This window comes from Felis catus, chromosome B2, assembly GCF_018350175.1.
Source record: "Felis catus isolate Fca126 chromosome B2, F.catus_Fca126_mat1.0, whole genome shotgun sequence".
NCBI lineage: Eukaryota > Metazoa > Chordata > Mammalia > Carnivora > Felidae > Felis > Felis catus.
Window position 1 is genome coordinate 50037992 of NC_058372.1, and position 12767 is coordinate 50050758.

General features: G+C 47.9%; 1 protein-coding gene across 2 annotated transcripts in view; it reads right to left on the reverse strand.

The window, feature by feature from the left end:
• The window catches only part of TRAM2 (translocation associated membrane protein 2), an 83411-nt gene that overhangs the window by 13931 nt on the left and 56713 nt on the right, over positions 1-12767 (reverse strand). For both annotated transcript variants that reach the window (XM_045057645.1, XM_003986235.6), the window contains exons 3-4: positions 5694-5803; positions 5072-5188 (exon numbers count right to left, since the gene is read on the reverse strand). In XM_045057645.1, coding sequence (XP_044913580.1) covers positions 5072-5188; positions 5694-5803 — 227 coding nt within the window. The remainder of the gene's footprint in view (positions 1-5071; positions 5189-5693; positions 5804-12767) is intronic.

Consider the following 12767-nt stretch of genomic DNA (forward strand, 5'->3'; position numbering starts at 1 on the left):
GTCTGGCAACAATAAAAGGAGATAAAGAAGCTGTTTGCTCACTCTGTGCTCAGGATCAAAACTAAAATATATTAGCCCTTGAAAATCTGTAACCTTGGGTTCACTTTCAGATGGGTTTGGAGTTCAAATTTATAACCACTTGTATGGTCCAGGAACCACCAAGCTAAGAAATTAGTGTTAATGCTACTGTGACACCATTGGGACATACTCTCATCCAAGGATGTACAGGATTCTCATGCATTAAAATCTTGCTAAAGAGGAGATTACAATCCAAAATTACAAAACATAAGAGGAAACAATCCACCATAAGCAAGAGTCAGCTGACGTTACAGGAATCCAATAAAAACTTGTTGGTTGAATGAATGAATCAATGATGAACGCTTTAGGCGATTTCTCCCTTCTGAGGGAAAAAACAAGGCTCTTATTTGTCACTCAGAGATGGTTAGATCAATATGACCCCATTCCACAAACAGGCTAATAAAGGAAAAGACAGGAAGTAGCTCCTGAAATGAGATGGTTTTTCAGCAGCATAGGTGAAATCTGAGCTGGGCCACCAACGTCCTGGCCCAATAACCTCAAGTCCAGTTCCTCAGTAAGTCAGAAAATAAACGGAGCTGGCGGCTTTGATGAGGAGACCGAGACTCAAACGTCACACTGGGACTAAGATCAGGGTGTGAGCAGTGCTCAAAGCCAACATGGTTCAGGGACAAACATTTGACTTACTGCCTCGTGGATCCACAGCTGTGTTTCCACGTGAGGCCTGACCTACCCACCCTCAAGTCACTACATTACCTTGGACATCTCAGGTATAGTCCCCAGCCCCCAGCCCCCATTAGCACAGTGACCAAAGTGACAGGTCCAGTCAGGCACATGCACCAGTGTGGTCATGGTAACATTTCTGAAGGAAAAGGTCTCTCCCCAACCCCTCACAGCCTCACTCCCAGTCCTTTCTTCCTACCACTGCCTCCTCCCTCAGTCACACACAGATGGAAAGTTCCGGGGCCTCTGGATGGTGACAGGAGCACTTTGCCACACCGCTGCTATCGGGCTCTGCCTTCCCTCTCTGCTGCTCACGAGGACCCAGGCACACAGCCATATATATGGTCTTCCACTCTCTACCTCAGTCCAGGGAAATCAGAGGTAAGAACGCACCATGATGGAAGAAGCAGCAATGTATTTAAGGAGGAAAATGGTACATCTGGGACTGAGGTGGGAGGAAAACTTCTGCCCAAAAAGAGGCCGCCCAAGAGAAGCAGCATGGAGAAAAACCTAAAAGCCCAGATGATCTTGTGATTTTAAACATGAACCTCCTTGGCCTGGCGCCTTTTCTTAGGAGACAAGGAGGTCAGAACTTTTAAGCCAACAAGCCAAGAAAACTCCCCAGAAAAATGCTGCCTGCTTGTGAATGTCCAGTCCACAGGGAGTTCAGGGAGGGTATGCAGGGGGGAGGGTGGGGGAGTTGGAGGAAAATGACTCACCGCTCTGAGAACAGCCTTTTCCAGACCTCGGGCCAGGCAGCTGCCTGAGGGCGGCCTAGGGCTGGGGTGCCCTCAGAGGTCTGGCAGGCCATGTACCTGAGATCATGGGGGGCCAAGAGGGCTAGAGCCAGCACCTGCACCCCACCCCCCTCTGAATCCCAGGCCCCATCAGGCACTGGGAGAGGGGCCTGGGTACTTTTGAAATCCTTTGTTATCTCCTTAACCTACGAGCTAAGTGAGGCCTGAGCAAACTGGAGCAATCTCTCCCTCCCCCACCCCTGCCCTGCAGCCTTCCTTTTTGGTGAATGGACAAACAGAACCACAGAAACAGCAGAATCCAGTCATAACACAGCCACAGTTGCTACCTAGATTCAGACATACCAATAGCGTTTGTCCTTCAGAAACAATCATGTACTAAAGTTCTGCTCTGAGTAGCCAGTCTGTTAACAGGAAATCAGTCCAGGGTGAAGAGCATTCCCCATACCAGGCTCTCAAGGAGCACCAGACTTCAGGTTTAAAACATGAAGGGAAACATCCCCAGGAAGCCGGCACGGAGACCAAACATGGCCCGCCCTGCTTTCCCCTATAGAGTGCTCGTGTTTTGTTGTGTTTTCTAAACAGTCAATAGGAAGTAGTCCATAGTAGGTTAACAGTAGGAGGTTGATCTTTTCATAAATTATTGGTCGGTCCAGTCACACTCTCATCACTCTGCTTGTATAAGTGCAGAGAGAAATGTCCAAACCCCACCACCCAAAACCAGTTACTTCTAGGGGGAGGGATCTGGGGCAAATTTTTTTACTTAAACAAAAAAAACCTTTTATGTATTTCTTATGTAATAGACGGTCATCTAGAAGTTTACAAAAACAATTGACTTGTTATTTTAAAAGCAGTCAAGGGCCAGAGCAAGAAGACGTAACTGCTGCTTACCCCCTCAGTCTCACAGCCACTGTTTAGTGAGCACTTAGTACCTGCCGGGCTCTGCACTAGAGACGCTGTGAGCATGCAGGCTGTTCACAAGCAGCTCGGGGTCTAGTGGGACAGACAGACAGCACGGAATATATGCATGAATGAGAAAAATGCCACAGCAATGGGTGTAGTGCATGCAGTACAAACTGGGGGAGGGGGTTCTCTGAGGACATGGCATTTATGTGGAGACTCAGATGGGAAGGAGTCGGCCGTGGGATTCAGGGGGTGGAACATGTGAGGAGAGGAACCGCCCCCGCAAAGCGCAAGAATCAGGAACAGCCAGGAGAGGTAGAGGAGCAGAGGTAATAGTGGGACCCAGATCACAGGAGCGAGGAAGATAATGGCTTAACTGGCTGCAAGAGGGACAAGGGGCTTTTACACAAGGGTGCAGGACTTCATTTATGTTCTAAAAAGACCTGTCTGGCTAAGCAGAAGAAAACGGATTGTGGAGGGAGGCTACGAGAGAGGAAACGTCTCCATCTAGAAGGACAATGGTCAGTGGTCCAGGCATGAGATTACGGTGGTTTGGACTGTGGAGTAGGACTTCCCAACCTTGGCACTACCAACATCTGGGGCTGGGTAATTCTCGGTGGTGGGGGCTGTCCCGTGCAGTGCAGGACATTCAGCAGCACTCCTGGGCTCCACCCTCCAGCCCCATGTCCCCAGGGGCCAAAATCTCCCCTGTGGAAACTGGTGGGCCAGGCTACAGCATGGATAGAACCTCAATGAGCTCTGCAGGTGGGACCTGCTGATGAACTGACTGCAGACAGTGGAAGACAAGAATCAAGGAAGATTTCATCCTAACAGAAAAATAGGATTTAAGAAACACTTAGCTATTTCTCACTCCTTTTACAAAACTACCCTCCCTTCTTCTTCAATCATCTTTATTCCCTGCAGGATGGTGCAGTGGGAGTAGAGGAGGGCCAGGAGCTGCATGGTGCTCTTAGGAGTTGGGGGTCACTGGAGCTTTCCAGGGTCCCCATGGCCCCCACTTTCTACTGAAGATGTTGAGTGGGGAACTGGCTGTCACCATAATAAAGGCCTGTCATGAGCTTCCCCAAGTAAAGTGCTACATGCTGTCAGACTAATGAGCATCATTTTTAAGCCCCTGAAGGCCTGAGAGAAACAAAGAGCAGTTGAGCATTTAACGCACTGGAAGAGACGTCACATAACGTGGCTTTTGGCCTCCAGAATCTGGTCTAAATGTGTCACAGCTCCAGGAGAATATCTGGGGCTGAAGTAGGAGGGGTAGAAGTGATTCAGAGACGAGGCAATGTTTCTTCTGAAAGACCCTGAGGCCATTCAGCCTCAAAGCAGCAGAGGGACTCCACGGGCAAACACCGAGAGGTTGGGAGAAGTCTGAAAGGCAGCATTACCTAGACCTGAAGGGGCCTGGACACACACTGTGCAACATTAAGGGGTGCTCCTCATATGGGCCACACTGCACATCTTTCCCTCTGGGGACAGTATAACATGGCAGCCCTGCTCAAGAGGACAGAAGCCTCAGGTCCTACATTTAAAATTCCTAATGTTCTGTTTAGGAAACGGTTCCATGATTAAAGGCTAAGAGACATACAAGCAATATACACAAGGACATGCAGACTCCTGCTCTCAGAACGTGAATTCAGCGTTGAGCTCTGGAAGCAGAGAGTTCCTTAGGATGTGAAAGTTCATCACTGTCACTGAAGGAAGAGGAAGGGGGTGAGAGGTCAGCGGAAGGCAGGGAATGAGAGGTCAGCGGAAGGCAGGGAAGGGAACTTAGAGATCACAGGGTTGCTGAATTTTCCAAGCCCTAGGCCTGTGTTTCTCACAGGACGACTCTAGCTCTAGAAAAAGGGACCAAGTTACAGACAGGAGTTATTTCACGTGGGGGTGGGGGGCTTCTAATTAAACACTTTCATGCATCACAGGCCAGGTCTTGTTACAGCGAACCCCAAAGGACTGTCCGCATTCCTTGCTAGTAAGGAATTCTGGTGTATCAAAGGCTGCTTGAAATAAGAGTCCTATTGTGTAGAAAGGAGAGGTAGATAAATCGTCTGGTCCCCCAGGCATTTGTGGGAATGGCACTGACTCTCACAGGATTTGATGTGCGGACAAGGGGATGCTTGCAGGAGGCCAGTGTGGTAAAACAGAAAGTGTGCTGAACTTGGAACCAGACTCCTAAGTCCCAGTCTGGTCCTTGCCACCTCAGAACCACATGACCATGGGGACACGGCAAAATTTGATCTTGGATGCCATCAATCTATCAACATGGGGACCAGAATAAACAAACAACTCATCTCGTGGGATAGCACTGGTAGGAGGACACTGTCAAATGATACAGCGCTGTGTAGAGGTATGGTACCATTATCATAGCATCACAGAGTAACTATAACAAGGGTTTATTTTTGGACAAGAGGGCTCTCTGCAGCTTTAAAAGAGCATCTACACCATCTGGCCCCTCTCTCCTACCATGAGGATACAAAAATAGTAGTAGTTCCAAGAAACTGCTCAAAGCTTTTACAAACTGCTCCTGACTCTTTTCCTTCCCTGCTTAGCCCTTCATGGTCATTTTATCAGCCATCTGAGAAGAGATGTGTTGCTGGAAGCCCAGGCCCTGTGCTTCAGCGGTCCCCGGGGCCACTCACCGTCACCACCACGTAGAAGCACCATACCACAGAGCTGAGATGAAAGACGACCAGCTGTCCAGATTCGTTGAACTTGCTGTGTTTCACCTTGGAGAGGTGAAGCCGTTTGCTGATTTTCTAAAGAATAAAGAGAATCCTGCATATTAATATATGCAGGTGCATTCGTAATGGGTGGCTTCAAACTCCCATTTTCTACCCTTGAAAGGATAGCAGTCTGAAGCGGCCATGGCTCAGGCCATTCAGTGTAAGCCTGCTGTGTGCATGGAGCGCTCAGTTCAAGGCAAGCATGTTGAGAAAGCGGCCAGATTGAGGTTCTCAGCCTAGATGTAAAGAAAACACCCCACAATCAGGCCACATATGACAGACCCATAAGCACTGTGTCTTGCCATTTCGGGCAGCTGTCCCCTCATGCAGTAAACGCTGCATCCCATGCACTAAGAAGGCTGTGAGAGGGGACAGAAACCACAGTGTGTCACAATGGATGTCCAGTCAATAGGACCAATCAGGGCATGCAGATTAGGAGGGAAAGGGGCACAGAGCTGCAGTGTCCTCTAAGGCGAGGCCCTTCTGCCCACCACATCTCCCCAGCTTGTGATCTCAGAATCCAGACAGCGTCACTCACATCTAAAATGTACTCCTGAACCACAGCGTGCAAGATGATGGTGATGAAGACGTAGAACAAGATGGTGACCAGATCCTTCGGCCCATAGTGGTAGTGCACAGTCTCACTATCTGTGGAGGTAAGAAAAGCCATGTCAGCATCCCCGGGCTGAGGAAATGCTCTGGGACCCCAAACTGAAGAGATCTCTGAAGCAGAAGGCGCCATGCCGCACCCCTAGACTTGGAAGAAACCTTTTTCCCTAGAATCCTACCCACCCCGTGGGCGTCGCCCTTGGTAAGTGCCAATGGGGAGGATTAAGGAGAACCAAGCACAAACGGTGATGACTACATCTCCTGCATCTGGGCAGGAGAGCACAGCGGTTAGGAGCCAGGATAAGAGACAAGCCATCTCGATCGCTCCCTGGCTGTGCAACTATACAGAAGTGACCAACCTCTCGGAGCCACAATTTCCATCCCTGGAAGATGGAACTGTCGTCTTCAGCACGGAAGCATGGAGTAGGGGTTAGGAGTGTGGACTCAGAAGCCCGAGTTTATATCACAGCTCACTCATTACCTATGTGACTTTGGGGCACCTCTATATGTGACTTTTCTGTGCCTCAGTTTCCTCATCTGTAAAACGGGAGTAACAGCAGTTCCTGTATCGTAAGGTTTCCCTCAGAATCAGACGGCTTCAAAGCAAAGTGCAGAGAACAATATCTAGTACATAGCAAGTGCCATATGTATATTTGTTATTATTTCTGTTGTTGGGCTAGTGTGAGGATTAAATGAAATAATTTGTATCAAGATGATTATCACCGTGCCTACACCCATGGCAAACATGCCATAAATGGCAGTCTATTAAAATATTATTTAATAGTAATAAATTAGACAGCATCCCAGACATGTAATAAGCCTTGTATAGCCCTGCTGTGGCGGCCTCGTTCTCCACGGACGGACTGAGGAGGATTTATACTTTTGTTCCAGTTAGCAGGTTAGGGTTGCAAGGGCTCATGAACCCGCGCTGGGTCTCTGCTGCTCTGTAAACACCCCCCTGGCTCCACCAAGCAGACTCGCTGGCTGCCTTTCCAGCTGTGCTGTGCTCACGCCGAGTCACACACACATGAGTCATCTGTCTCTGCCAGGATGCGTTTACCAGAAGGTGGACCAGGGCCGGTGAGTTTCGGGGTGGCCACGGAGCGAAGCAGAGCTGACTGGGTCACGCTGGGAGTCAAACCATCCCCTCTGCCTCCCGGGACGGAGAGAACGGGATGGTCCACGGCGCTGAGGGGGGAGAGGGCAGCGAGCACGTGAACTCTGGAATCAGACAGACTTGCCTTTTTCCTCTCCCTCCTCCTTTCCACAAAAACCTACTCTGTAAGGGGCACTGGGCTAACTGCCGGAGTGTGGAGATAAGGGATACTGGCCGGACTTCAGAGCACACAGACCGGTGAGGAGACGGATAAGTAAACGTACAATTACCCTACAGACAGGCACGTGGGGCCAAGAGGCAAAGAGAGCGCCCCAGCGGGCCCCGGCAGGCCAGGGCCCAACCCCGTCTGGGTGGGCGCAGTGGGCAGCAGGTCAAGGTGAACAGGAGGACACCGGAACTTGGGGAGAAGCACGGGGGCGGAGGGGGGCATCTAGGCTGAGGAGGTAGTGTCTGCACAGGCTGCAGGGAATGAGACCGCAGCGCCTGTTGAGTGCCTGGGCGCCGCGTGCAAGGGGGTGGGCTTTGCCCTGGGGGCAACATGGGACACATGGAAGAATTCAAATCCAACAGGCAAATGACGAAATACGGGTTTTGGAAAGTTTACTCTGGCAGCAGTGAACAGCGCCGTGCCTGGAGGTGAAGACACCAGTCAGGGAGCTGCCTCCGGATCCACAATAAGGAAGCAAGGAGGCCTGAATTAAAGCAGGATGAGAGACGGAGAGGGCTGTCAGTGAGACAACGGGCAACACAGGGGGACTGGCCCACCCAGGGGCTGAGGGCTGGGAGGGGGAGTCAGGCACTGGCCGGCGGAGAAGGCACTAGAGGCAAGAGGATGGCTGCGATGACACTTTCCTAGCCTCCTTCAGAATGGAGGACCAGAGGAGACAAGTTCAATTGTAGTATATTTTGAAACTATAAAATAACTGAACACATGCAGAGTTCCATCAAGACCAGCATCACGAGTTATGGGCACCTGGGTGGCTCAGTCGGTTAAGTGTCCGACTTCGGCTCAGGTCATGGTCTCACGGTCCAGGAGTTCAAGCCCCGCGTCAGGCTCTGTGCTGACCACTCAGAGCCTGGAGCCTGCTTTGGATTCTCTGTCTCCCTCTCTCTGTCCCTCCCCTGCTTGCACCCTGTCTCTCTCAAAAATAAACATTAAAAATTTTTTTAAAAAAAGACTAGCATCCCTAGGCAAAGTGGGATTTAAACTCAAGTATAGTCTAACAGTAGTGAAATAACACCTGTCAAGACTTTGGGTTATCTTCTTTAAGGCCTATTCAGGGTCACCTGTTATTCTTCACCCCCAAATACCATGGTCCCAAAGAGATGTGACCATAGCCTTAGACCCCTCTTGAAACAAGAATCAGTGCATGAGTTAATACATTCTTTTGTTCCTTCGCTGTTGAGAGCCACATGCATGTTTTTCATCAACAAATAAACCATGTGCAGAGCTCCATTCTGGGTGCTGGGAGAAGACCATGAAGGATGGGCACAGACCTGCCCTCTTGGAGGTTAGTGGATATGCACCAAATTCTCATACTTAAAAAACTACAGAGGCTAAAACTACAACACAGCAACAACCAAAAAACTGAAACAACCAGATTAAAAATGGGCAAAGGATGTGAACAGACATTTATCTAAAAAAGACATACAACTAGAGGCACTTGATTAAGCGTCCAATTTCGGCTCAGGTCACGATTTCACGATTCGTGAGTTTGAGCCCCACATCAGGCTTGCTGCTGTCAGCACAGAGCCTACTTCTGATTCTCTGTCCCCCTCTCTCTCTGCCCCTCCCTCCTCCTCTCAAAAATAAATAAACTTAAAGAAAAAAAGAGATGTGCAAATGGTCAACATGTATGTGACAAAGTGCTCACCATCATTACTGTTAGGGAAATACAAATTGAAACCACCCCACATCCACCAGAATGGCTACAATTAAAAAAAAAAATGAAAAAGAACAGAAAATAACAAGCGTTGATGAGGACATAGATAAATTCAAACTTTCATGCACTGTAAAATAGTAGTCACTATGGAAAACAGTATGGTAGTTCCTAAAAAATTAAAAATAGTAAACTCAAAATGGATTAAAGACCTAACTGTAAGATCTGAAGCCATAAAAACTCCTAAACAAACAAAAACATAGGCAGTAATCTCTTGGACATCAGCCTTAGCAACATTTTTCTGGATATATCCCCTAAGGCAAGGGAAACAAAAGCAAAAATAAACTATTGGGCCTACTCCAAAATAAAAAGGTTTTGCACAGCAAAGGAAACCATCAACAAAACAAAAAGGCAACCTACAAACTGGAAGGAGACTATTTGCAAGTGATCTAATAAAGGGTTAATATGCAAACTATATAAAGAATTTATACAAGTCAACACACACACAATAATAATCTGATTAAAAATGAGCACAAGACCTGAATAGACAGGTTTCCAAAGAAGACATACAGATGGCCAACACACATCAAAACATGTTCAACATCACTAATCATCTGGGAAATGCAAATCAAAACTACAATGAGAGAATACCTCACACCTGTCAGAATGGCTAGAATCAGACAAGAAATAACAATCGTTGGTGAGAATGTGGAGAATAGGGAACCCCTGTGCACTGTTGGTGGGGATGTAAATTGGTCCAACCACTGCGGAAAACAGTATGGAGTTTCCCCCCAAAAAATTAAAAACAGAAATACCATACAATCCAGCAATTCTACTACTGGGTATTTACCCAAATAAAATGAAAACACTCATTCGAAAAGATGTATGCACCCCTATGTTTACTGCAGCATTATTAACAATAGCCACATTATGGAAGCAACCTAAGTGTCCACTGAGAAAGAAGATGTGGTATATACATGTATATAATGGGATATTATTCAGCCATAAAAACGAAGGAGATCTTGCCATTTGAGACAACATGGATGGACCTACAGGGTATTATGCTAAGTAAAGTAAGCCCGAGAAATATAAATACCTTATGATTTCACTTCTATGTGGCATGTAAAAAACAAAACAGAAACAGACTCCTATATAGAGAGAACAGATGGCTGGTTGCCAGACAGTGGGGGTAGGTGATGAGTGAAATAAGTGAAGGGGATTAAGAAGCCTACACTACTAGTTAAAAGTAACTCATGGAGATGACAAGTCCAGTATAGGGAGTCTAGTCAATGATGCTGTAATAATGTCATATGGTGACAGACAGTGACTACACTTTTGGTGACGAGCACAGTGTAATGTCAAGTCGCTATGCTTGTTGCACACCAGAAACTATTACAACATTGTATGTCAACTATATTCCCTTTAAAAAAATTAAAAATGGAGTCACGTGATTCTGCAATTCCACTTTTGAGTATATACTCAAAACAACTGAAAGCAGGATCTCAAAGAAATATTTGTACACCCATGTTCACAGCAGCATTTTTCGCAATAGCCAAAGGTGGAAACGACCCCAATGTCTATTGACGGATGGATAAACAAAATGTGGTATACACATACAACAGAACACTATTCAGCCTTAAAAAGGAAGGAAATCCTGTCACATGCTACAGCACAGATCAACCTACAGGATATCATACTAAGTGAAATAGGCCAATCACAAAAGACATACTGGATGATTCCATCCTATAAGGTAGAAGTAGTCAAAATCATAGGCACAAACCAGAATGCTAGGTGGGGGCTGTGGAGGGAATGGGGCGTTGCTGTATAATAGCTACAAAGTTGCAGTTTTGCAAGATGAATAGGATTCTGGAGATCCCTTGCAGGACAATGTGAATGCATTTAACGGCTACTGAACACTTAGAAATGGTAAAGATCACAAATTTCATCTTCTATATATTTAAATTTAAAAAAAAAAAAAACAACCACCAGTGGTCACGTGTGAGAAGTGGACCGAAGGCTGAGGGGGAATAAGAGGGAACAGAAGCCTCGCTCTGAGGGACCTGAGCACAGCGCCCAGTGCGGTCAGTGCCCTGCACTCGGATGGTGGCACAGCGATGGGGAGAGGACACATCCACATAGAGGTGGGGGATGGGCCAGCCATAGGGAGTGGTTCTCAATGGGCAAGGAGAGCAGCTGACAACATGGGGTTGAGAGAGGTAAGGGATACCGGCCATCCTCAGGTCTCCCAGGGACTTCTGCACCCCAGCCCAGCCCCCCAATGCCACCTCAGGGTCAACACAAGCCACTCACACCCTCCCCTTGCCCCACATCCTTACTGGTGATAATCTGCTCCTTTGAGGTCTTTCTCCTACAATCATAACGGGTAGCAGCATCCACAAATACAGAGAAGACATGCTCTGGTTCATACACATGATCTCTGGTGCTTTCCCCTTATCTGCTACTTTCCTACTTTTGATCAAAGCAGGCAAGTGATCTGGTTGGGCCCTTTCTGCTCTCCACAGAGCTATGGAGGCTGGGTGGATACTTTGTGAACACAAAGTATTCTTCCAGGAGGCTATAAACAAATCCCTGTTTCCGGCAGTTTTTTTTTTTTTTTTTTTGGTTGCTCACTAATTCTAATACAAATTCTAATACTCAGGACCCAGGCTGGGGTTCTTGCTCTTCAAGCACTGCCCCTGTCTTGCACGAGCTCTCAAAAAGGCTGGCAATGGTTTGGCAGAAACCTAGTAAAATTTTTTCTGAAAAGTAACTTGCAACACATCTCTGAGCTATTAGACCAGGGAGGCCACCCTGGTTGTGAGTTGCAGCAAAATGCCGACAGGTACCAGGTGGGTAACCCAAACGAGCAAAGCAGTCTGGGTGTGGTAAGCTAAAACCTTTCGGCACAGAGGTCTGCTGGTTACCCAGGGAATATCTGCACGTCCACAGTATGCTTCCCACTGACTTCCTTCAACCATCGCACCTTCTTGGTCTATCATTCACATTTCTGCTTTGGGAGAGGGACACGTTCTTCTTTCTCCACCTTACTAAAAAGAACAGTTAAAAGTGGAACACACAGTGACTGACAGGTAGTCTCACTGTCAGGGACACGCTGGAGGGGAGTCGGTAACTGTGGGAAACTGCACAGCGTGTGTCCCCCGGGGGAGACGAAGGAGTGGGGAAGTCACTCCTCAGATACGGAGGCCGTGGGAGGGATACAGCCCAGTGTGTCCAGATTCTCGATATTCCAGAAGCAAAGAAAGACATCTTTACGTGAAATCACTTGACTTAAAGATACTGCGCACATTGGGGCGCCTGGGTGGCGCAGTCGGTTAAGCGTCCGACTTCAGCCAGGTCACGATCTCGCGGTCTGTGAGTTCGAGCCCTGCGTCGGGCTCTGGGCTGATGGCTCAGAGCCTGGAGCCTGTTTCCGATTCTGTGTCTCCCTCTCTCTCTGCCCCTCCCCGGTTCATGCTCTGTCTCTCTCTGTCCCAAAAATAAATAAACGTTGAAAAAAAGAATTAAAAAAAAAAAAAAAGATACTGCGCACAAATTCAAAATTTTAAAAAACACTTTATGGGCCAACACCAGACTGACCAGAAACAATGGACCTGCCGGGCCATGGTGACCATGGTCCACCAGTGTGTAACCCCCAGGCAACATGACCCCTGACAACCTTCCAATAACAACATTCTGGGAGTCCCCTTCCTACACACCCCCATGGAGTATGTCGATATGCCCTTCTGTAGGCATTACTCTAGCTTTGGAAGAAAGTACCTTCAGTAACGATCTTCCAACTGTAGACGAGTTACTCAGCCCTCATCAAAAGTGGCATCTGCTTGGTTGATCTCTGGTCACAGTTTAAAAAGAAAGCTAGAGGGGCGCCTAGGTGGCTCAGTCGGTTGAGCGTCCGACTTCAGCTCAGGTCTCATGGTTCGTGAGTTCGAGCCCTGCATCAGGCTCTGGGCTGATGGCTCAGAGCCTGGAGCCTGCTTCGGATTCTGTG